Raw genomic sequence first — 25,096 nt, forward strand, 5'->3', positions numbered from 1 at the left:
AGCAATCGATAAAACTCACACATGTTTTCAACATGTTCTAAATACCAATGTATTCACTTTTCGAACTTTGGGATGATAGCACACTTGAAACATTTGAAGGTATGTCAGGGCCAGTGTAAGGTGTGATGGTTACGTTCAACATCACACTGTTTATTCAAAATTAAAATGCTTCTACGCTCGTTTCTGATTCATGAGAAATAACTTGACTTCTTTTTTGACAGAATTAGCGCATCTTTAAAAATCAGAGATCACTCTGCCAGGACCGTTGACGTCAAAAGACTATTCGGTAATTTCTAGTTTCTCAATAGACTGTGACTCGGTGTCGTGGGTGTCGTCGCTGACGGCGGAGGAGGCAAGAGAGATGGCGGAGTGGAGACGTTGCCTCATGGTGTCAATAAACACCAACTTGTCAGGAAGTCTTTCTGGAAGCTTGTATTCAAAGTCAGAACCCGCAAAAAAAGAGGGCTCGGGTTTCTGGCTAGCTCTCGGCAGTAAAGGGGGCCCGAAATATGTCTTGTACGATGGCTCCTTATACATTGTGACTTTTCGCGGACTCACGAAAACAGGGAACAAGGAATCGACAGTGGATTCTCGCCTTGTCTCGTTTTTCTTACTGGCGTGGGATTTTGACACGTTACTGAATCCTAACTCTCGCGGGACCTTTCCCGACATAATTTTGTAATTAAGGTCCCGGATGTTATGGAAGTACATTGGGGTGCTCGGCGTACCCCTCTTCAGCTTGTGTTTAAGCCGGGCTATCGTAAAAGCAGTTTTTTCGTTTTGTTTGAGTTTCTCTCTACGCGTTGAATCATCATCTTCGTCAGGTTTCTTATGAGGGACGGGATGGCACTGTAAAGCCTTGGGGAGGTGAGACCGTGCTATTTCACCACGGGCTATTTTTGTTTGAATATCGGTATTACTCATCCCAGGGTATAAACGCTTCACCAGGGTAGATGTGGTGATATTCTGCTGAGTCACCCTCAGACTTGGAAACGAGGCATCTGCATGATCCCTACTCTTGGCACGTGACTTGGACTTCCGGCACTCCTCACAGGCGCTAGGTCCCATGACTTCACAGGAGTGAGAAGACCTCATCTCATCCAGGAGTTCATCGTCCGGGTCTGGAGTGTTCGGCTTGAGCGTGGATTGGGCTGAACTTATTCGGCTTCTTCCATCCCTGGGGTCGATTGAGGGGGTGAGGCTCTGCTGCTTGTGGAGGATGCGGCTGGCACTGGAGTGTGGTCTTGACAGACCGTCATCGCGGCGCACATCCTTCTGCGCAAGTTCTAGAACATGGCGGCGGTTCCGGTAGGATGACCTTGCCCTTTCTTTTTCTGCTAGAAGGTATATATCGTCCACACTCAGAGTTTTGATATCACCAGGGGTGCCTATGTTCCTCTTATAGGACAGAGACATGTTGGGTTGGCCGACACATCTTGTCATCTGAAAATATACAAGACAAAGATTGTAACATATTTCGTAACACAGACGGATGAATATGGCCAGGTGGTGTAAAGTGAAATGGGATTTAACGTCGTGTTCAAGATTGTTTTACCTATATATCGTGCGTGTGTGTGTGCGTGCGTGTGTGCGTGCGTGCGTGCGTGTGTGTGTGTGTGTGTGCGTGTGTGCGTGTGTGCGTGTGTGGTGCTATCGAACTGAGTTAATCTACCGCAGTTCCACATGGATAGCCCACTCTGCCCGGTCAGACCTTGATTTATCCCTTTAATACCGAGCGCCAAGAATGATAACAGCAAGTAATAATATTTATTTTAGCGTCTTTGGTACAACGCGGACTGGATATCTGACCACCGACCTTCCGGTCTCCGGGCAGACTTTTCGTCACTAAATTCGTCGAATTAATTAAATTTTGATGACGTGTTAATAATCCACCATGTCTTCAAATGGGTTAGCTACAATTATAGTTTTTAGCGCAATACCTTTACGCTTGATATACCCGATGATCACATATAAAACCGTTGAATGTAAAAAGGTTCAGTACCCTTCAAAAAGGGAGGGTGCACATCTCTGGATCTACGTTAGTCTAATGTATACAGTTTCATGTGTCATGGTGACAGACACGTGTAATTGATATCATCTTACATTGTCAGTCACGTTGTAATAAAACAACGCTCCAGTGAGAGGGGAGAGTGCAGTGCGAGGGGGTTGTGTAGTGCAAGGGGAGTGTGTAGTGTGAGGGGAGTGTGTTGTGTGTAGTGTGAGGGGAGCGTGTAGTGCGAGTGGAGCGTGCAGTGCGAGTGTAGTGTGTAGAGTGAGGGGAGGGTGTAGTGCGAGGGGAGGGTGAAGTGTGAGCGGAGCTTGAGGGGAGCGTGCAGTGCGAGGGGAGGGTGTAGTGTGAGGGGAGGGTGTAGTGTGAGGGGAGAGTGCAGTGTGAGGGGAGGGTGTAGTGTGAGGGGAGGGTGTAGTGTGAGGGGAGAGTGCAGTGTGAGGGGAGGGTGTAGTGCGAGAGGAGGGTGTAGTGCGAGGGGAGGGTGTAGTGCGAGGGGAGGGTGTAGTGCGAGGGGAGGGTGTAGTGCGAGGGGAGAGTGCAGTGTGAGGGGAGGGTGTAGTGCGAGGGGAGAGTGCAGTGTGAGGGGAGGGTGTAGTGCGAGGGGAGGGTGTAGTGTGAGGGGAGGGTGTAGTGCGAGGGGAGGGTGTAGTGCGAGGGGAGGGTGTAGTGCGAGGGGAGGGTGTAGTGCGAGGGGAGGGTGTAGTGTGAGGGGAGAGTGCAGTGTGAGGGGAGGGTGTAGTGCGAGGGGAGGGTGTAGTGTGAGGGGAGGGTGTAGTGCGAGGGGAGGGTGTAGTGTGAGGGGAGGGTGTAGTGTGAGGGGAGAGTGCAGTGTGAGGGGAGGGTGTAGTATGAGGGGAGAGTGCAGTGTGAGGGGAGGGTGTAGTGCGAGGGGAGGGTGTAGTGTGAGGGGAGGGTGTAGTGCGAGGGGAGGGTGTAGTGTGAGGGGAGGGTGTAGTGTGAGGGGAGGGTGTAGTGCGAGGGGAGGGTGTAGTGCGAGGGGAGGGTGTAGTGCGAGGGGAGGGTGTAGTGCGAGGGGAGGGTGTAGTGTGAGGGGAGAGTGCAGTGTGAGGGGAGGGTGTAGTGCGAGGGGAGGGTGTAGTGTGAGGGGAGGGTGTAGTGCGAGGGGAGGGTGTAGTGTGAGGGGAGGGTGTAGTGCGAGGGGAGGGTGTAGTGCGAGGGGAGGGTGTAGTGCGAGGGGAGGGTGTAGTGTGAGGGGAGGGTGTAGTGCGAGGGGAGGGTGTAGTGTGAGGGGAGGGTGTAGTGTGAGGGGAGAGTGCAGTGTGAGGGGAGGGTGTAGTGTGAGGGGAGAGTGCAGTGTGAGGGGAGGGTGTAGTATGAGGGGAGAGTGCAGTGCGAGGGGAGGGGGTAGTGTGAGGGGAGGGTGTAGTGCGAGGGGAGCGTGCAGTGCGAAGTGAGGGTGTAGTGTGAGGGGAGGGTGTAGTGTGAGGGGAGGGTGCAGTGCGACGGGAGCGTGTAGTATGAGGGGAGGGTGTAGTGCGAGGGGAGCGTGCAGTGTGAGGCGGGGTGAAGTGCGAGGGGAGTGTGCAGTGTGAGGCGGGGTGAAGTGCGAGGGGAGCGTGCAGTGTGAGGCGGGTTGAAGTGCGAGGGGAGTGTGCAGTGCGAAGGGAGGGTGTAGTGTGAGGGGAGAGTTCAGTGCGACGGGAGGGTGTAGTGCGAGGGGAGGGTGTACTGCGAGGGTAATGTGTAGCGAGACAAGAGGCATTCAGCTGCACCGCCATGTACCTGTTACTGTTTCGTATATCTGGCACAACTCGCTGTTAATAACCATTGTACTTAGCCAGTGAGTCGTAACCATCACGCGAACAAATATACCGCGGCTCTATGACACATTGTGTTCTTGACAATGTCTCCAAGAAGGGTCAAAATGAAAGGTCAAGTCTTACACCAGCGCTGCACGGGGACATTTTGTTACATGTTGCTGGGTCGCATAATGACTGAAACAATACCAATGTGACGTGATGTTTTGGACGTTAAACATATAAAATCTACACATTTACAGCGTAGTTAACATACTTGGAAATATCAACACTGGATTAATATCTGGATGAAATATGTTTAAGAACCATAGCTTTATTCAGCGTATGATACGAACAGTGAGAGCCTCGGTGGTATAGTATAGCACTTCAAACTAAAAAGGCATTGGACGATTCCGTCTATGGCATAAGCGTGCGTTAATGAATCATGAAAATAGAGATGATACGACAAGGGTTAATGTTCTGTATTAACTCATCATATTGTTATTTAATCATAATTACATGTTTCAACAGTCATCTTTCTCATTTGAAATTGAGACTTTTAATTTTTTTAAACAGTTTTTTTTAATCAAAACTTCAACAATCAAATTCTTCCCAAAAGAGTGGACAAGAGATGTGTGTAGATATTTTTATTCCCCAGTAGAGATGTAAAGCAGTTTGAAGAGGTTCTTTTCAACCCCCAATAAAAGTTAAGATGAAATCAGGTTGGCCTGAGTGTTAATAATACATATTTACGATCTCTATAACTTGAGGACTACACTGTCCACACTGTTACTAACTTCAGAAAGGGCCAGTAAACAGTGCGGTGACAAACATATACATATGTCAGGTTTTGAATATCAGTACAGTAAACTACGGTTATAACGAACACGCTTATAACGAACTAAAATTAGTAGTCCCTTTGAGTTCGTTATAACCGTAGTTTACTGTATTTAATACATTCAAGTCATTGCTATTCAGTATACATATGTCGACATGATTAGCAGATCTTATGTTTAAATCCCAGATTCGCTCTGGTTATTATCCTAGGTTTGTCAGCACCATACCGGTGCTCGTGCATAAATATCTACCACCTGCGTGACTGTGGGAGGAGAAAGCCGGCACACCATGATATAAATGAAATATTGCCTTCTCACTCATAATTCACATCAGCCACATGCATCGGGAACTGATGAACAGACATCAGAAATAAACTCGATGGACTTATTGATTAATATTCTATTCCAGAGTACGATGTTGACAGCTATATCACAAGTAGTACCGACAATACCAGAAATATTTTTACTCTACGCTCTAATAAATATCTACATAGTGTATGTTGCACGTTTTTCGTCCTCAAGTGAACCCTGAACGAAGTCTGGCGAACGTTTCAACACACCACGTACATGGATGCGTCTTACTGAAAGGATTATTAGGCGCCGCTTTACTGTTTATTAACGTGTTGTATGACATCAATAATTCATTTATCGATATAACCAAATGTTCTATTGGTATTACAAATTCTAAGTTATGGTATGAAAAATAAGGTATTGATTTCTCAAAAGTGTTTTGTATTGTTTAAATGAATTGTTTTTATGATCGAGTTTGTGATGTCAACAATGTTTCATTCTTGTATAACATTAAATCCTTTACTATATATTGAAACCTACAAATACACCCATTTTATTGTTGTCTAAAAAATGTTTTGTGATTTCCCACTGTATTGTTATCTCAAGATCGATTTTGTGATACAAATAAATGTATTGATTTGATATCTTAAAATCTAATTCGTAATATCAATGCATGAATTATTGATAGCATCGTGACGGCGACTTGTTAAGAAAATTTTCACTTTTTTACAAGTAGAACTCGGTAATACCGAATGCACTTCTTCCAACCTAATCGCTTGTTACGAATGTTCTATTAAGAAAATTATTAAGAATTCGGGATAAACTTGATGTGTATTTCCAAGTGTATGTTTGTATCCTCTTCTTGGTACACTTCATTATATCATAGTTAATGTATACACACACCCCTGTTCATCACACAGAAGTTGCGTGACAACCCGAAATACAATTGTATCTTGTGTCATAACTTTGAATGCTCTTAATTGCAAAACAACGACCCACCCAACCCATCACGCCACGCCACGCCACGCCACGCCACGCCACGCCACGCCACGCCACGCCAAGCCACGCGCCGCGCTATGCGACGCCACGATACTCTCCCCAACTCTCCCACAACGCTCACACCCTGCTCACACACAACGCTCTTAACTCTTAACCACACCCCCACCCCGATGCCACCCAAATAAATGTACCTATATCACTACCCTGTCACGGGATCCATATCAGTCTGCTCCCGATCAGTGACAGTCAAGCGTCTAGCGTGACATAGTCCTGTATACCCCGGCGGTATTTCACTGCAATAATCCTAGATGTGTTTTGATACGTGTGTCTTTGTCCAGTGGGTCAAAACAATCTTAAATACAAATCTTCTTGCCATGGCGTGAACATCGACCTCCGCCACACCGGCCTCGGTTGCACTGCGAACACACCAGTATATTACCATGTTGTGAACGTGCACGGGATGTTGAGTAAGTGAGTGAATGTGAATGATATTCCAGCCATAACAATGAGTGAGTGAGTGAGTGAGTAAGTGAGTATGGTTTTACGCCGCTTTTAGCAATATTCCAGCAATATCTCGGCGGGGAACACCAGAAATGGGCTTCACACATTGTACCCATGTCGGGAATCGAACCCGGGTCTTCGGCGTGACGAGCGAACGCTTTAACCACTAGGCTACCCGACCGCCCTCCAGCCATATCAAGACAGCCGGTAAATAAACTAGTCTGTATCAGACAAACCAGTGATCGACAGCATGAGCATCGATGCAAGCAATCGGAGTACTGTCCAAATCCACCAACTGACAGAGCTTGACCTCCTGATTCCCTTTTAAGTCGACCCTCACTACAAGCATAACGTACAAGGGATCGTTCTGACCTTGAATCCCACAACGAAGTATTGGTTTGTTTGTTGTTTAACGCCACACTCAGCAGTATTCCAGTATATGCCAGCGGTATGAAAATAATTTAGTCTGGACCAGACAATCCAGTGATTGATGTCATGAGCATCGATCCACGCAATTTGGATATGATGACATGCATCAACCAAGTCAGCGAGCCTGACCACCCGATCCCATTTGTCGCCTCTTACGAAAAGCATAGTCGCCCATTACCTGAAGAATATACTACCCCGGATCTTCGCGGATTGACGTATCAGTGGTGTACGGGATGGTAGTTCATCAGTCCTTCATCACAATTACATGTGTTGACTTATACACAACTTATTGGCCCCAGCAACATATATGCTTGTCGTATGAGGCGCCTAAAGGATCGGCTGGTCGGGTTCGGGTGAATCAAACAATGACACCAGGAGTACGCGAAAAGGTGAGCGTATCCTGGCCCCCGGTAGCACTCGTCACAAACACATGAAACAGACACGGACAAAAACGATGTAAAAAAAGGTTAGTTTTACTGTTAACTGCACATACTGTTTACTGAGTACATGGCAAGCCTCGTGGAGATTCCGCGGCAGAAGAAATCCCAAATACGCCTTGCTTGCCATGAGAGCAGTCTAGAAATAGACTAGGTGGTTATACACTGTGACTTGTCGGGGTGTGTGTCATTCTATCAACATTTGTCATTCAAAACAAAGTCAATGAAGTACATATTGGTCACAAATGTCTTAACCAGATTTATACAGATCCGTGACGAAACGTCTTTTGAAATTGTATTCCCCTACAAGCTTTGAACCAGACACAAGCTATCAGACATATCTATTCAAAAGCAGGAGACACCATGGAATACTCACCACGACACGGCGAGTAATTTATCTTCAGTTACATCCAATTTCAAGCATATACGGTTCACGCTGTGCACGCTGACTTCACAACAACATCCAGTAGCTAGCTCTGCTCACCGACAGGAATCTTACAGAGAAGCAACTCCGGGGTGTAAACAAATATCTCGTGTGAGCTGTAAAGTAGCCTGCGTTTACCGAGCGCTTGGAAACCAATATTGATTATAAGATAATTCAGTAACAGGTCAGAGGTTAACCCATGAGATACAAGTGAGACAATTACTCGATGTAGTGTTATCTTTTGTTAAATTATTTACTGTATTGTTCAGTTGTTGAACGATTTTATCAAATATATTTGGTTAAATAAGTATTTTTATGGTATTGTATATTTTTACGTTAATGGGTATTTGTTGCTTCTTATTGTTAAATGGAGTGTCCATCTTGAATAGACTGTTTGGTTTGGCGACACGGCAATGGTAACGTCACGTTGTACAAAGTAGGGGCGATATAGTAAATATACCTTAACCGATTTTAATATATATCCGATAGCCAATAGGGGCAGTTCAAACACGTTTACAATTGCCAATGTCAATACTGCCATTAGTGTTGTCAAATAAGTGAAAACAGGCACGTTGCACGTGATTTGTACCGTCTTTTACTTGAAACTGTTAACTTCGAGCGGGTTTGCTACCATGTTAAGGTTTTCAGTAACATATTACATGTCTATATTAAATATTCATTTATTTCTGCGTTATTTTATTATGTGACAGTTCATGCCATTGGCAATTCATAATTAATGAAAGCCTTTCAATCCGATCACTTGAGCAGTTTCCAGTATTCCATAAGAACATGTAAATAATGTCTTAGATTAAAAAAACCCCACATATTCAAACATTGGTCCAACCAATTTGAAACTGTTTCTATGTTTTTGAGAAACATTTGTTCCAGAGCCTATTGGATTTTTGTTACAATTTGCTCAACTCATGGAAAATTGTTATAGCGCGGTGTGGTACCCCAAAAGCGTACATCATTGCTCATAATATCAATCACTGGATTGTCTGGTACAGACTTAATTGTTTACAGGCCGCCGTCATATGGAGCAGGACATGCGTGCTCTTTTCGCGAACACCCGGTATATCATCACTGATTTTCAGTGATCCATTCATATAATTTTCATTACCATTTTGTCTTTTACGCCAAGTGAAATATGTTTGGACAGATAATTCAGACTCATAATTCTCTTACGTTGACGTACGTTTTGAATTATTCTTCCACTCATCAAAAGTGTACATGTGATATCATAGGAAATATAAATTTCAGCTATGTATACATTATAGTATTCAATTCAATCAAAATTATATATATTTGACACATTCCTTAAAAAATCCCTGTATTTGTTAATATTGTTGGGCTTCTCCTTCAGAGAAATGAATGGTCTAGTCTGTCTCGAACAAACTCATAGAGCGCCTCCGTGGTCTAGTGGTATAGCATCCGGCTGAGCGCGAAAGGTCCGGGTTTCGATCCCCGACCGTGTCATACCAAAAGACGTTAAAAGACGGTAAGTGTTGTCACCCTGTCTGGCGATAGGCATTAAGTTGCTAAAACAGCTCGTCGGCTCGGAGTCAGTATATTGTTATACTCATGTTAAACAAACAGCGCCCCCCCCCCCCCCCCCCCCACACACACACACACACACACACACGTCGCTATATAAGTTCAATCATCTTGTACGCGATTATTTCACCTCACCCCTTATCGAACTCATCGCAATGTTTACACACTCGTTTCTCTCTTGATCTGTTGAAATTATGGAAAATGTTAATAGTTTTAGAATTGTGATATAGACATTTCTGAGCAACACTGCAGAACATTATGAATATGCTGACTGCGCACATATGTCATTAACGCTACACCACATTAGCCATTGCAACTCTTGTCGGGATGGGCATCGCAGATTACCTAACACCTAAACCCTCTGTCTGAATAACACAATAGACTCGGTAACAATAAACACAGCCTTTGTCAACACTGCTCTGATATACAACAGTACATGGCGTGGTTGTGTAAACCAACCTTTGGAGACAGTTGATAGCGGATTTTATGCTCTGTCCGGTCCATAAATATCTTGAAATTTCCACTTAAGTGTGTATACAATGTGAAGTCACTTTATATGCCCTTGACAAGTCCTAACAAACCAGTCGGTCCTCCCTCGACACGTCTACACCGTTGGACACGATGACAAAGAAACAGCCAGGTGTTACAATGTAACAACTCGATCCTCATTTCAGTCAGTTCTTACCACCAACAGAGGTTCTGAGTAACTGAGTGTTTGTCAATTAAAATTGTTTGGGAATCTTTGTAAATTTGAATTTGAAGCTCGGAAATGTTCTATTCACTGCATATGAACACCTTTCCATTTGTGATAGTCATCGATACTTTCGTTGCATGAATTTTATGACCAGAGAGAAAGAGAGCAAGAAAGAAGAGTATTTGTTTGTTTGTTGTTTAACGCCACACTCAACAATAATCCAGCTATATGACGGTGGTATGTTTATAATCGTGTCTGGACCAGACAATCCAGCTATTGATGCCATGAGCATCGCTCAACGCAATTGGGATACGATGACATGCATCAACCAAGTCAGCGAGCCTGAACACCCGATCCCGTTAGTCGTCTTTTACGACAAGCATAGTCACCCTTTACGACAAGCATGTTGGGTTGCTGAAGACCTATTCTAACCCGGATCGATTAGGAAAGGAGCTTATATGTAGCTCATCATGTCCAGCTTCTACCTCCATCCTCATTTGTAACTTCCACTGATTCAAGTCCATAACAGACAATACAGGTAAATCAATAATTAATGTACCATCATGTAAATTTGAATAATGTTGATTTCATTAATGTGTCAGTAAGTGTAATCTTAAACACAATTACATGTAGATATAATACCCCATAAGTATTAATGTATCAGTTATTACAAAGAAATACTGGAATAGCCCTAGCTACCACTTTGGTGAAACCAACGAACAAGTGCATGGCGCAGGCAACCCAGAAACTTTATCGGGGCGAACCGGGATTCGAACCTACAAGCATAGGTTACTGGCGTGCCCAAGGGACGCAACTCTGCAAAGCGATTTGTATCGCCTAAGACGACTGAACCAAAGGCCCCCACTAGCTGTTGATTATGTACCCGCAATCACATTATCCCGTCACAACCACACCGTTTTGCGTCAGATGTTGTGGCCGTAGCTCTATTTCACGTAATATCCTTTTAAGCTTCAGATCAACGTTTATCGTTCTCTGATCTTAATGCAGCAGTAAATCAGCTGTACGACCGCTATGATGTTCTCTATGACGCTGTATGGGATTAATATCCGGAGGTTTGTCGTCCGCGTCCGCCACCCCACGTTATGAATACAGAGAAGGGTTAGTTACCTGGATATGGGGTGATCAATAATCGGTAAATCAGCAAATATTGATTTCATACACAAACATATCAGCTGTAACGTAACGTTGCTTGTAGGAACCGTCGATTACACACCGAGAAAGTGAACCATTGTAAACGCCTGTTGGATTATGAATATATTTCTGTGGCAAAACATGGCTGCCCTAGCGTTACCGTGTTCTAGAAGAGAACTACGACAAATACTATGTCTTAAAATCATCCGTTTCAATATATTCCCTTTAAGGCTTCAAAATCCGTTGGGGCCTTTATAAAAAATGTTATTCACTAAATGTTTGTAATGTATAATTTCTTTTGTATTTTAGACGATTTGCACAGTTCGAGATTTACAAAGAGATGATGACGACTTGACTAAAACTTGGAGAAGTGATTCTAATATCCTAGTAGACACATATTTGCCGTGTTCTTGGACATAAAATAGTACTTTGTCAGCTCATATATGGTATCGAATCCAAGTGATTTTCTAAATTTGTGTCTGAATATTCCACTTGTTCGCATTATTATTTACAGGTTCCGAAATTCGTATTGTGTATCCTATGACGACATAAAGTGTAGACACTAGAAGTTACACATAGTCGAGCATCTGTCGAGAAACCCGAATTCGAGACATCGGTATGCAACTGATACATTATTAAGTTAGGGACAATAACGAAGGCCTCCTAAACCTGCCTTCTAAATACTGTATGTATATATGTCCAGAACATAAGATCGAGAAAACGCAATTACAAATATATTTCTACATTTTCGAATTCCAAATGTAGAAGAAAAGGACGTGAAAAAAATAGAAAGCATATAGATGATATAGGAATAAATATTCATTTTAATATATCTAACCCTCCACTATATAACCATAATGTCTTATTGTACAAAACACTCCGATATTAGTCACCCTCGTTTCATATACATGTATAACCTTAGTGTGGTTGGACTCCGAAATAGCAGATCTCCCTCGTTTCATATAAAACCTTAGTGTGGATGGACTCCGAAACAGCAGATCTCCCTCGTTTCATATATAACCTTAGTGTGGATGGACTCCGAAATAGCAGATCTCCCTCGTTTCATATATAACATTGGTGTGGTTGGACTCCGAAATAGCAGATCTCCCACGTTTCATATATAACATTTGTGTGGTTAGACTCCGAAATAGCAGATCTCCCTCATTTCATATATAACATTAGTGTGGTTGGAATCCGAAATAGCAGATCTCCCTCGTTTCATATATAACATTAGTGTGGTTGGACTCCGAAATAGCAGATCTCCCTCATTTCATATATAACATTAGTGTGGCTGGACTCCGAAATAGCAGATCTCCCTCATTTCATATATAACATTAGTGTGGCTGGACTCCGAAATAGCAGATCTCCCTCATTTCATATATAACATTAGTGTGGTTGGACTCCGAAACAGCAGATCTCCCTCGTTCGTTTCATATATAACGTTAATGTGGTTGGACTCCGAAATACCATTTCTCCCTCGTTTCATATATAACCTTAATGTGGTTGGACTCCGTTTCATACACGTCCTTAATGTAAACCGGAGAAATTTTAAAAAATTGCGTTGTTTTTAATTTCGATTATATTTCTCAACCATAAAGCAATAACTATGTTATGACCTGATAGTGCTATATATGAAGGGGATACCTAACTTTAGCTGCCCCGTGCGTTATTCACAGCGACCTGTCTAGAACGCTGTCATTATGCAGAGACATGTGTCTTTGGCGTTGATAGAGATCGGGATAAGGTACATGGTTCATTTGACACGTTACCCGCTCATAGTTAAGATTATATAGGTATTTATAGTTATGCCATGTTTTATACACAACGAAACCCCATACCCCTGACATATGTAATGTATTTTTTAAATCTCAACCGCTTGCAGCGATGTGTGTATTGTCATAAAACGTGACACACTGTGTTTGGTCGTATATACATCTGTGTTAAGAATGTGATCATTAATGCTAAATATGTAATTAACTGATTAGGCCATACATATAAAACGTAATGCTGAGCCTAATACTCAATCGCCAAGTGATTGCTCATGGCGCTAGACTTAGAGCACCAGGCTTTACTACCCCAGATAACGGATCCGTACGCATTCCGATTGCATTCTCAGCTCCATGGGGAGTATACAATCCAAGCTGGGTGTTGGAAAGTTTTTGCATTCAAAATACCGATACCACTAGTTTCCGATTTAAAATCCACCTAAATTATAATGACATTATCATGACATTATCATGACATTTGTCCTTTCCTTGTTTGCAATGTTTTTGAAAATCTTATATTTGGTTAACACACATAATTGTTTACATTATTAATATTATTGACTTATACACACTGAAGTATTTGAAACAAACATAGAGCGTTATACGAACATATAGGATGAAGAGTTATACTTACAGCGTGATGGACATGACATCCTGAATCTTAACATCAGCATTCTATCCTGATCAGACCCTCTCACGCACCTGTATATTACCTGAACACAACATTGTAACTCCCGGGTGTATTTGATCAACACAACATTAGGAAACCGAGGTGTATTAACTAAACACGTTATAACAGAGGACTAAGTGACGATACCATCGCCGAACATATATCTACCTCTCGTATCAGAGAAGACCCATGATAACATCGGTTGAAGACTCGTGTCAGGTTTGTCTACTTACAGGTGCACTTCGACTCACAACTCCCATGAACCTCCTGGGGGTTATCGATCCCGTCCGGATATTGATTCCACGGCCGTTGATCTCTAATAGTCTCGTATCCATTGTCAATCAGTTGATCAACTCCAAGATCACTGGGCGGGGGAAAATCAATTCACAAACGAACAAAACGGTTTCTATACAAACTCATTCCAGTCACGCTTGTGGAGACATTACGTTAGAAAGAAACCACAAACTAGGCTAGTAATGAACTTGTCCCGTCAACAGAAATATCACACTAACATCGAACCGGTGAACAATGGGTAGACCGAGTGAGATATTTGTACCAGCTTGTGACGAAAACGGGATTTACATGCACTAGACTGGCATTCTTTAACTGGGTGTAAAGTTCCCTGCTAAAACCTAATCACGCCGCCACGCCTCACCCCATGCTGCTCATTGTAATACGCATTAGATCAAGGCAGATTTTGTTCGCTCAGGGGCAGGTAGCTAATGCGGGTATTTTAAGGTATATACTCCAACCTTGAGCTTATGCGCTTGTGGAATGGGAGTTAGGGCCTCCTAATACCCCGTTGTATAATCATACAGGGTGCTTCTCCTCTTTGGTAATGAGTTTGGTGATTGTAATTGATTACCTTAGCAATGGTTAATAATAATAATAATAATAATAATAATAATAATGATGATAATAATAATGATGATGATGATGATGATGATGATGATGATGATGATGATGATAATAATAATAATAATAATAATAAAAGAAGAAGTCTACATTTCTAATGCGTCAAATGCCACTCAAATAAATGCTGATGACGGATGGTACTACATAACTATTACCCGGGGCGATGGATCAGTGTGCGCTCAATTTTCATTCTCAGCTTCCTGGGGAGTATACAATCCAATATGTCTGTGGGGAAGATAGTCCCATTACCATCACATCCTTCTGCTGACTGGTATCAAATATACTTTATTTATAAACTGTTTTCTCAAATATAGTATGTCTTGATGTTTTGATTCAGCATTCTATTTCTGTCCTCTGTTTTGGTATAAACGTTTTCCGAATTGCATAAAGATGTGTTTATACATCTTAAGGATTGATTTTGGCAGCTAATTATTGAAATTGACATTTTTTTAATTTGTGAGTGAGTACGTGCTTGCGTCAGTGAGTGAGTGGGTGAGTGGGTGAGTTGGTGAGTGAGTGAGTCAGTCAGTCAGTAATAATAATTGTGTGTCTCACTCACCAAAATAACAACATTCATCACCACCATCGAGCTTAAGTTTACTTTATTTTCATGATAGTTCAATACAGAGCCCTATAATTTGAGATTTTACATGATAAAAAAAATCAATCGGTCTGATTTCTCATTTATAATCTAACAGTAGTTATCCTTGAGGAGGAACAGCCTGACATAGGCATTCTGGTCGACAGGACTGGCGGAACATGCCGAATTGCCACCGAAGAAAGACGAAAATATGATGCCGTCGATTTGAACATCAGCAGCATTCCTCATAGTGACCCCAGTGACGTCAAACAGCTTACCGAGGCCGTTCGCCGAGAGCCTGATGTAGCCGTCAGCCTGCCCGGGGGTGTTCAGTCGGACGGTCATCAACAAGGTGTACCACGTATTGTAGTCGAAATAGAAGCTGTTTCCACCAGTCTTGTGTCCCCAGTCTTGATTACAATCGACATCAGGTGAGCTACAGAATCCTCCCTGCTGGGTGACATCAGGGGCAAAGAGACTGATCCCTCCCATGCCCGCTGTTCTCCAGATGAGGCGGGAGGTGAAGCAGTCCTTGCCGGGGTCACCCCCAGCCGTACAGTTGACCCCACCCCCGTACAGACCCGGCAACTTTCCACCGTAGGCGAAGTCGAACCCTGTTGGAAACAGGACCTTGTATTGGAGGGTGACGCATTCCCTGGGTGCCACTGGGCTGGCGTAGAACTGTAGGCCGCTGTTCGGACCTGTCATGGCGTATGAACCTTGGGAGAAGGAGATGTCGTAAACTTTGTTGTTGCTGCCATCGGGGTTGGGAGATACGGAAACTGATTCGCCCCCGATGTAAGTGTCTTGGTGTATATTCCATCCGTTTCGCCACATGTTGTCAATCAGTGGGTTTCCTGAGCTCCAGAACTTTACTGCAGCTGAGGATGTATAAAGTTTCGTTTGTTTTATGTATTAATCCATTAATGTTGTTTGAGAACATGACAACGCTAAATTATTTTGGTCAATATTTCAAGATGCAGTTGGCCGAGAAACCAGATATTGTCAGGGATGATTTGAGGTTTTTGTTCCAAACGAACTCATGAAATCAAACTTTTAAAAAGTATCACTTTAAAAAATACTTTGTAGCAAAATCATTCTAAAAATCAAAATAATTGTCTGGCTCAAATAAAAGTATTGTGAAGTAGGTAGAATCGAACAAATTGACTGTATTGACTAGGGTTGTAATCTGTTCTGACCGCATTTCATTTATGTATTTTCTCTACTGAATGAGTGAGTTCATGTTTTTGCCCCTATTAGAAATTTTACAGAAATATCATTGTCGTTTGCACCAGAAAATGGCTTCACACATTGTACCCATGTGGGGAATAGAACCCGAGCCTTCAGTGTGACGAGCGGACGCTTTCATCGCTAGGCCACCGCACCGCCCCCGTGTGATGCGTGATGAGGTCACTGACCTGTGGTTGAGATACAGCACCCCAGCAGCTGAAGCGTCAGCGTCAGCATCATCGTCATGGTATCTTGACAAGAGAAAAAGGGTTTTCATTCATGAGATCATCATTCAACACACAGAGGCAACGATAGGACGTTGCACACTCAGTGTATATACATTGGGAACCTTGTCGTCATAGGCGACTAAATGGATCGGGTGGTTAGGCTCGGTAACTTCGATGATGCATGTCATCCAATCCCATAGATCAATGTTCAGTCACTGGATTGCCTGGTCCACACTAGATAATTTGTTGACCACCGCCATATAATGGAATATTGCTGAGAGCGGTGTCAAACAACAAACAAACACCGTCACAAATCATGCCGTTTTGAACAACGATTCGGTTATACCGCGATATGTCAGCTTAAATAGAAAATAGGATCTTACCAATTACAATACCACCAACGATCTAAATATAAGTACTCGTATCTGTTGGCAAATGTCTCAGGAAGTGAATCATGTTTCATTTGTCGTTTGATTGCAACTGTGCTTCTCGAATAAACCATAGTGACATCTATAACAACAATTAAAGGCGGATTCTGCCCGGGCAAAGTGTCTCTCTATTTCTACCTGGATATAATAATAATAATAATAATAATAATAATAATAATAATAATAATAATAATAAATAAAGCAAAATAAAGTAATACTTATGCTGTACCCGTCCTGTCATATTATTCTTTTGGTATTGTTGATTGGACGAAATAAGAAATTCAGAGTATTGACACCTTCACAATCATATCAGACAATAGATCCCACCACCCTCCCTCTTCCCTCAATCGCATATATTTACCAATCATTATGGGGGGACGTGATTTGATTAACGTTGGGGCTCTTCATGATAGAATTGTTTTGTGCACCTTTGCATACATTTTTTTGTCTGATGATCCTCTTGTGAAGCACGTCAAGACTCATGATGAAAACAAGGCATTCCACAGTTTTCTGAAACGAGCCAGGGATGTGGGACATAATCTCAATGTCGGTGTTGATTTTGTTGACGGTTCTGTACTGCTGGACGGTACAGAATTGAGTGTCAAACAAGCGAAGTGCCATATTAAGTCGCCCAGGAGAGGCTATCTGAACGACCACTGCATCGAGTTTATGTGCAGTGTGTTGAGAAGATCAACATTCCTGCAGAGTCCTTTGCTTGGATGAAGTCGTCTGGCCTCAAAAGTGAAACAGAAGGCTTTCCGTTTGCTGCTCAGGACCAGTCACTTCCAACTCGAAACCGTCAATGTGTGATTTTGCATCAAAATGTAAATAGGACATGTAGATTATGTAATGAATTCAATGAGACTGTCCAACACATTGTCAGTGGATGCCCAGCTTTGGCACAAACACAGTATCTTAAGCGACGTGATGGTGAAGCTCGATCATTTTATTACCGTCTTCGCCATGCCTGTGGTTTTGACACGGAGGTCCACCCATGGTTCGACCCGGAATATGTAGAGGCCGTCATGGAAAATGATAAATACAAAATTCTTTGGAATAGGCCCATTTAAGCCTCAGATGTAGCCAGGCCAACAAACCTGATCTTGTCCTTTTTGATAAATCCAATAAAATCATTTATATCATTGAATTTTCTGTCCCCTTTGACACCAATGTGATTGACAAGATTGAGGAAAAACATGGCAAATATGCAGACCTCGCTTTCGAAATGTCACGCTTGCATCCCAAGTACCAAGTTGTCCGACTCCCCATTGTTCTCGGTGCCTTATGTTTGGTACCTCCCAATCTGTTGACTGACCTTGGGAGAGTACCTGGGTTTGCTACCAGGAATACAGCCCTTCTGACAATCTGGATAATGCAGAAGGCTGCAGTGTTGGGAGTTTTCATATTCTCCGAAACGTTCTGGGTGGGTTTGACAAGGCAGCGCTTCCTGTGAGAAGTCCCATTCGCTGTCTGGGCTGCGTGTAGAGGAGGCAAGGGCCCTGAGCTGATGATGAGCCTAACCTGACCTTAATAATAATAATAATCTATCATAGACATTTGTTTACGCATCACTATGAAATAGTGATAATACCAGGTGTTCACGAAAACATGAGCGTATCATGCCTGACCAGTGGGACCCGTCACAAACACATGCAAAGGCTAAACTAAACTGTCATGTTAACAAGCAATTCCTCACAGGAATAGTGATATTCACACAACCTACCTTGTTTCTGTTGTCAGCGAGGGAGAAGAGTGACAACACCAGACTACTGATGGTATAAATATACACAACCCATATTATCTGTAGATCAAATTACCTGACTTTAACATAGAAAGGAAGGAAATGATTTCTGTTGTAGCCTAAAGGCGTGCATATTGTGACACCAAGTAATGGAGGGACAGTTGTTGCGCGTGTCGCTTGACAAAAGCATCACACTCCAGAACTGCGGTACACATGACCTTGGATATATACATCTAGTCATCAAAGCCAGGTCGCGTGTCTTCATATGCCTTTAGGAACATAAAGTTTATGCCTCTTTAACCGCACCTGAACTGACCAATGGTATCTTGAAATCTTTCAATATTCCACTGCCACTGTTGTTTTATAGCGTAGATATTATGGCTTTGACCTCCACGTGTCTCTGTTTGTCTAATTATACTGCCTCAACCAATTCAGATGATGCTTCAGCGTTGATGAAGCTGCAAGTCTGTGCATTATATTCCAGCAATACTGTCTCTAAACGTTGCTCGACGAAATCAAAAGGCTCCATGAAGACTGCCTAATGGGCCATTTACACCCATCCGTATTTTCTTACCCGTATCTGTCTGACGCTCGGTATTAAGGGGCTGAAACAAGGACTGGTCGGCTCGGAGTCACTATACTGTGTCTGAGTGGGGTATTCATGTTAAGCTACGGCACGGTATCTCAGTTGGCTAGCACTATAAATCGGCATCAGTCCGGACTAGTACAAGCACGAAGATGCTGAAGATGAGTAAATATCACTCGATAAAACTAAAAATAACTAAAGAATGTACAAAGAATATACAAGACATGTTTAGGAACGTGTTTCAACCAACCAACCAACCAACCAACCAGTCAATCAATCAATCAATCAATCAATCAATCATGAGAAGGCCAAAGGCCTACAGTACATGAATACAAAGAAGTGGAGGGTACATTTATACAATAGAATATACATCAATGGCCATGATAACTGTTATATTGCCTCAAGTCGTGGAGTTAATGCATGCTTTCTGAGAAAATGAACATTGATATGAATATCTTCGCGATATATTTTGTCTGCATTTGTAAGTAAAGATTATAAAAGCGAGGATCCTTGAAAAAATGATCATTAATGAATAAGTAAATATTGATATTTTTATCTTCTATATTATTACAATTACACAGTTGACATATTCTGTCGTCTCTTTGAATGCTGCAGTGCCTACCTGATTTATTAAGGAGGCCATGAGAGCTGCATCTAAATCGGGCTAACGCCACTCGGAACTTCTTTAAATCTATTTCAAACAAATAGTGCTCTCTATTGAAGTTTCTTTTGATATCAATTTGCCAATCAATAGCGTGTGTGTCCACCTCTGGTTGCGATGCAAGCAACACATCTTCGTCTCATGGAATGGACCAGGCGTCGCACAAAGTCCTGTGGGATATCTGTACATATTTGCTGGAGCATGTTTCGAAGTCCCCGGAGTGTCTGTTGAACACGTGGTTGACGTCGAAGGCGCCGATCCATCTCATGCCACATGTGCTCGATTGGTGAGAGATCAGGGGAGCGAGCCGGCCAGGGGATGACATTCACGTTGTTTTGTTGAAGAGAATCCTGAACAAGTCGAGCAATATGAGGCCGGGCGTTGTCATGTTGAAAGGTAATGCCTGGGCCATGACGACGCAAAAACGGTAGAACAAGAGGGCCGATAATCTCGTCGCGTTAGCGCTGTCCATTGAGATTTCCCTCTACCACTATCAAACAGGCCCTCTGTCTTGCTGTAATCCCACCCCATACCATAACGCTGCCGACCCCGAACCGATCTTCTTCCATGGCACAAAGATTGACGTAGCGTTCACCTCGACGTCGGTACACTCGAATCCGTCCATCGCTGTGGCTGAGGTGAAAACGAGACTCGTCAGTGAATAGAACTGTCTGCACCACTGAAGACGTGCTTGACGGTGGTTTCCTGTCAAAATGGGACGTCTGGAGGGTCTTCTGGCGACAATCCCTGCACATCTGAGGCGGCGACGTACGGTTTGTGAAGATATTCGTCGAAGACCAGGGATGCTTCTTTGCAGTCACTGTTGCTGGCTGGAATCGATTTCGTAGGTGTGTTGTTCGAATCCAGTTGTCTTGTCGATTATTGGTTACGCGTGGCCTGCCACTCCGAGGATGGTCTCTGACTGCATTCGTCTGTTGCCAACGTTGCCATAACCACCAAATAGTGTTTCTGTGGACGTTAAATTGTCTTGCAACATCACGTTGACTCGATCCTGCTTCAAGCATACCAATGGCGCGCACACGCTCATTTCCGGACAGGCGTGGCATTTCGTAATGTTGAATAATTGCGTAATTTTGTTGTTTTTCTGAGTGGTTGTTGTCTGCACGATGCTGAACAATGCATATGGAATCCCGTAAACGCACATGTTTTTATACCGATTCTTGGTTAGTGAAATGCATGGGGCTTGCATAAAAGTCAACTTTTGCATGGAATGCATGCTTTTCTGTAGCGGTTGCGTTTTTGTGACTTGATTCCATACATGTACTACAACATTGAAAACCAAACTTTATTTGTTTGAAAAATACACTAAAATATTGGTGTCACGGGAACTTTTGTTGTTGAGTATATATTGAAATTATATGTGCAAATCAGATTGACAGGTACTTGCATAACACATATACCACAGCACTAACAACGAACTTTGTACAATATTAACATAAACATGTACATATTTACCAAGCTGATGGTGACAAGAACAATTCACGGAAGTAACTACGGATAAGTGGTAACGTAAGTACAGATACGTGTCATTGATACGGGCATGAAGACGACATAACGGACAGGTGTGATCCTGGCTTAAGATTGTTCGTGTGCTGCCTGTAGGTTACGCGTAGAGTGCTTGGAGACTGTCTGAAGACTTCCTTTAGACGGCCTGTAGAATGTTTGTAACCTCTGTAAAGACTACGCACAGGTTTCTGCTAGATGACTGCCCGTAGACGCCTCTAGACTGTCCGTAGACTGTCCGCATACTGCCTGTAGCTGCCCATCTAGCTGCCTGTAGACTGCCTGTGTATCTTGCTGCCTGTAGACTGTCTGTTTATCTTGCTGCCTGTAGACTGTCTGTGTATCTTGCTGTCTGTAGACTGTCTGTGTATCTTGCTGCCTGTAGACTGTCTGTACATCTAGCTGCCTGTATATTGTCTGTATATCTAGCTACCTGTAGACTATCTGTGCATGAAGCTGCCGGTAGACTGTCTGTATATATTGCTACCTGTAGGCTGTCTGTGGATCTAGCGACCAGTGGAATGTCTGTGCATTACGCTGCCTGTAGACTGTGTTTGTATCTTGCTGCCTGTATACTGTAACTGCCCGTATATTGACTGTGCATCTAGCTGCCTTTATATTATCTGTATATCTAGGACTAGTGGAATGCCTGTGCATAAATCTAGCTACATGTAGACTGTCTGTGTATCTTGCTGTCTGTGGACTGTACATCTTGCTGCCTGTATACTGTCTGTGTATCTTGCTGCCTGTAGACTGTCTGTATATCTAGCGACCAGTGGAATGTCTTTGTATCTTGCTGCCTGTAGACTCTCTGTGTATCTTGCTGTCTGTAGACTGTCTGCGCATCAAGCTGCCCGGATATTGTCTGTGTATCTAGCTGCCTGTATTTTGTCTGTATACCTAGCAATCAGTGGAATGTCTGTGAAGCTGATAGACGGTCTGTGCATAAAGCTACCTGTAGACTTTCATTGTATCTAGCTGCCAATGGAATGGTTGTGCATCTAGCAGCCTGTCTTATCACGACGCACCAGCATTTTTGGATATCCCATGCTCACATGGCTTGTATACCTTTTCGGAGAAAAGTATAAGCAGGGTGCTGACAAACCAAGGATCTTAATCGGAGAGAGCCTGTCAATCGACCCATCACCAGCAGCCAAGGGACATAATCCTAAACAACAAATTCCGAGTGCATTGGGCTACCAGTGTGCCCAACACGAAGAGACTACCAGATAGCATAGTTATGGTGACTTCGGTGGCACCTCTTCTGAAGTCCAATGTGTTCCTCTAAAGATTACGTGTCGCTCCATAATAACAACATTCATCACCACCATCGAACTTAGTTAACTTTATTCATGATAGTTAAATACAGAGTCCTACAACTTGAGATTTTACATTACACAATAAATCAATCGGTCTGACGTATAATATATATTTTAACAGTAGTTATCCTTGAGTTGGAAGCTCCTGAAAAAGGCATTCTGGTCGACAGGACTGGCGGAACATGCCGAATTGCCTCCGAAGAAAGACGAAAATATGATGCCGTCGATTTGAACATCAGCAGCATTCCTCATGGTGACCCCAGTGACGTCAAACAGCTTACCGAGGCCGTTCGCCGAGAGCCTGATGTAGCCGTCAGCCTGCCCGGGGGTGTTCAGTCGGACGGTCATCAACAAGGTGTACCACGTATTGTAGTCGAAATAGAAGCTGTTTCCACCAGTCTTGTGTCCCCAGTCTTGATTACAATCGACATCAGGTGAGCTACAGAATCCTCCCTGCTGGGTGACATCAGGGGCAAAGAGACTGATCCCTCCCATGCCCGCTGTTCTCCAGATGAGGCGGGAGGTGAAGCAGTCCTTGCCGGGGTCACCCCCAGCCGTACAGTTGACCCCACCCCCGTACAGACCCGGCAACTTTCCACCGTAGGCGAAGTCGAACCCTGTTGGAAACAGGACCTTGTATTGGAGGGTGACGCATTCCCTGGGTGCCACTGGGCTGGCGTAGAACTGTAGGCCGCTGTTTGGACCTGTCATGGCGTATGACCCTTGGGAGAAGGAGATGTCGTGAACTTTGTTGTTGCTGCCATCGGGGTTGGGAGATATGGAAGCTGAATCGCCCCCGATGTAAGTGTCTTGGTGTATATTCCATCCGTTTCGCCACATGTTGTTATTCTGCGGGTTGGCTGAGTTCCAGAACTTTACTGCAGCTGAGGATGTATAAATTATTATATTATTATTATATAAAGGATGTCTAGTGTATTAATTCATAACGTTGTTTGAGAGTATGACCACGTTGAATATTTTAGGTCAGTATTCCAAGATGCAGTAGGCCCAGAAACCAGATAGGGATAATATGAGTTTTTTGTCCTTAATGAACTTTTAATAAGCATTACTTTTAAAGAATATTTCATTGCAAAATCATTCTAAAAACCAGAATAATTAACTGGCTCAAATAAAAATATAGTGAAGTAGGTCGAATCAAACACATTGCCTGTATTGACGAGGGTTGTAATTTGTTTCATTCATGTATTTCCTGTACTGAATTAGTGAGTACAGATTTGCGCCCTTACTTGCAATTTTACAGAAATATGATTGTCGTTGGCAATAGAAAATGGCTTCACACATGTGGGAATAGAACCCGAGCCTTCAGTGTGACGAGCGAATGCTTTAATCGCTAGGCCACCACACCGACCCTTTGTGTAATGCATGATGAGGTCACTGACCTGTGGAGGAGATACAGCATCCCAGCAGCAGCAGCGTCAACATCATCGTCATGTTATCTGGACAACAGAGAAAACGGCTTTCTTTTTAGGGTTCAGCATCCTGCACATGAAAGCAACGATGAAACTCTGCTCACTCTGTATATTCTCTAGGAACCTTGTCATAGGCGACTAAATGTCAGGGAAGCTAGGGTCTTGCCAGTGACAATGCCATCAACCTTATCAAAATGCGTTTTGTTTGTCTGCCAACTCTGATTATTTATTAGATATTTCAAAATTATACAGTCAATTATGATTATAGTGAAGAAATAAAGACAGCTTCTCAGTTTGAGACATGGCACACATGATATCATCTTGCCCTAGGCGGGCAATGGGATCCATATCAGGGAGCAGGGCCCCTTCAGTGCGGAAACAATCTCCAAGTGACGCAGGTCGTAGACGTTTACCTCTTTGGTGATGCCCACGACCGCAGGCATGGTCGTGCCACACCGAGGCACTAGTTAGAACGAATCTTGGATTCGATTCAAGACGAACGGAACCTAGCACGCCTTTTTCTCGAAGATACAGGCTATGTAGTTGACCATAGCTTTACTTCCGGGTGAATGCACGGACATTTACACCGATGCTTCTCGAATAACCATAGTGACATTCATAACAACAACTGATGCCTGGCATCTCAGCAAAGTCTTTCCAACACGACCGCCTTCGTCTCGGAGAGCGGAAGGTCCGGGGTTCGATCCCGGCCGCGTCATGCGTTAAAAGATTATACTAGTTGTTACCCTGCGCTCGGCATTGAGGAACTAAAACAAAGACTGGTCAGCTCGGAGTCAGTATACTGTGTCTGAGTGGGATGTTCATGTTAAACTGCGGCATGGTATTTCATGGGCTAGCACTGTAAATCGACATCAGTCTGGACTAGAACAAGCAGCCACACACACGTGCATGCACGACGCTATATAAGTGCAAT

General features: G+C 43.3%; 3 protein-coding genes across 3 annotated transcripts; all 3 read right to left on the minus strand.

Moving 5' to 3' along the window:
- Positions 1-279: 279 nt before the first annotated feature.
- Positions 280-13,856, minus strand: LOC139473591 (uncharacterized). Its single transcript, XM_071256253.1, has 2 exons — positions 13,755-13,856; positions 280-1,443 (listed from the first exon to the last, which is right to left on the minus strand). The coding sequence occupies exons 1-2, from the start codon at positions 13,854-13,856 to the stop codon at positions 280-282; spliced, it is 1,266 nt and encodes a 421-aa protein (XP_071112354.1).
- A 1,271-nt stretch (positions 13,857-15,127) lies between these two features.
- LOC139475884 (uncharacterized) lies at positions 15,128-16,492 on the minus strand. The gene is made up of 2 exons (XM_071259097.1): positions 16,435-16,492; positions 15,128-15,897 (listed from the first exon to the last, which is right to left on the minus strand). Exons 1-2 carry the CDS (start codon positions 16,490-16,492, stop codon positions 15,128-15,130), a joined length of 828 nt encoding a protein of 275 aa, XP_071115198.1.
- A 6,354-nt stretch (positions 16,493-22,846) lies between these two features.
- On the minus strand, positions 22,847-24,184 carry LOC139475916 (uncharacterized). Its single transcript, XM_071259133.1, has 2 exons — positions 24,133-24,184; positions 22,847-23,616 (listed from the first exon to the last, which is right to left on the minus strand). Exons 1-2 carry the CDS (start codon positions 24,182-24,184, stop codon positions 22,847-22,849), a joined length of 822 nt encoding a protein of 273 aa, XP_071115234.1.
- Between the last annotated feature and the right edge of the window lie 912 nt (positions 24,185-25,096).

Source organism: Haliotis cracherodii, unplaced genomic scaffold (genome assembly GCF_022045235.1).
Source record: "Haliotis cracherodii isolate W230 unplaced genomic scaffold, xgHalCrac1.p SCAF_3, whole genome shotgun sequence".
NCBI lineage: Eukaryota > Metazoa > Mollusca > Gastropoda > Lepetellida > Haliotidae > Haliotis > Haliotis cracherodii.

What these genes read in the sequence shown, in the direction of transcription:
- LOC139475916 (XM_071259133.1), bottom strand. Translation starts at nt 24,184, where the DNA reads ATGACGATGATGTTGACGCTGCTGCTGCTGGGATGCTGTATCTCCTCC. An exon ending in ATGCTGTATCTCCTCCACAG is followed by an intron (nt 23,617 to 24,132) that starts GTCAGTGACCTC and finishes ATACATCCTCAG; the next exon opens with CTGCAGTAAAGTTCTGGAAC.
- LOC139475884 (XM_071259097.1), bottom strand. Translation starts at nt 16,492, where the DNA reads ATGACGATGATGCTGACGCTGACGCTTCAGCTGCTGGGGTGCTGTATC. An exon ending in GTGCTGTATCTCAACCACAG is followed by an intron (nt 15,898 to 16,434) that starts GTCAGTGACCTC and finishes ATACATCCTCAG; the next exon opens with CTGCAGTAAAGTTCTGGAGC.
- LOC139473591 (XM_071256253.1), bottom strand. Translation starts at nt 13,856, where the DNA reads ATGGATACGAGACTATTAGAGATCAACGGCCGTGGAATCAATATCCGG. An exon ending in TTGTGAGTCGAAGTGCACCT is followed by an intron (nt 1,444 to 13,754) that starts GTAAGTAGACAA and finishes GTATATTTTCAG; the next exon opens with ATGACAAGATGTGTCGGCCA.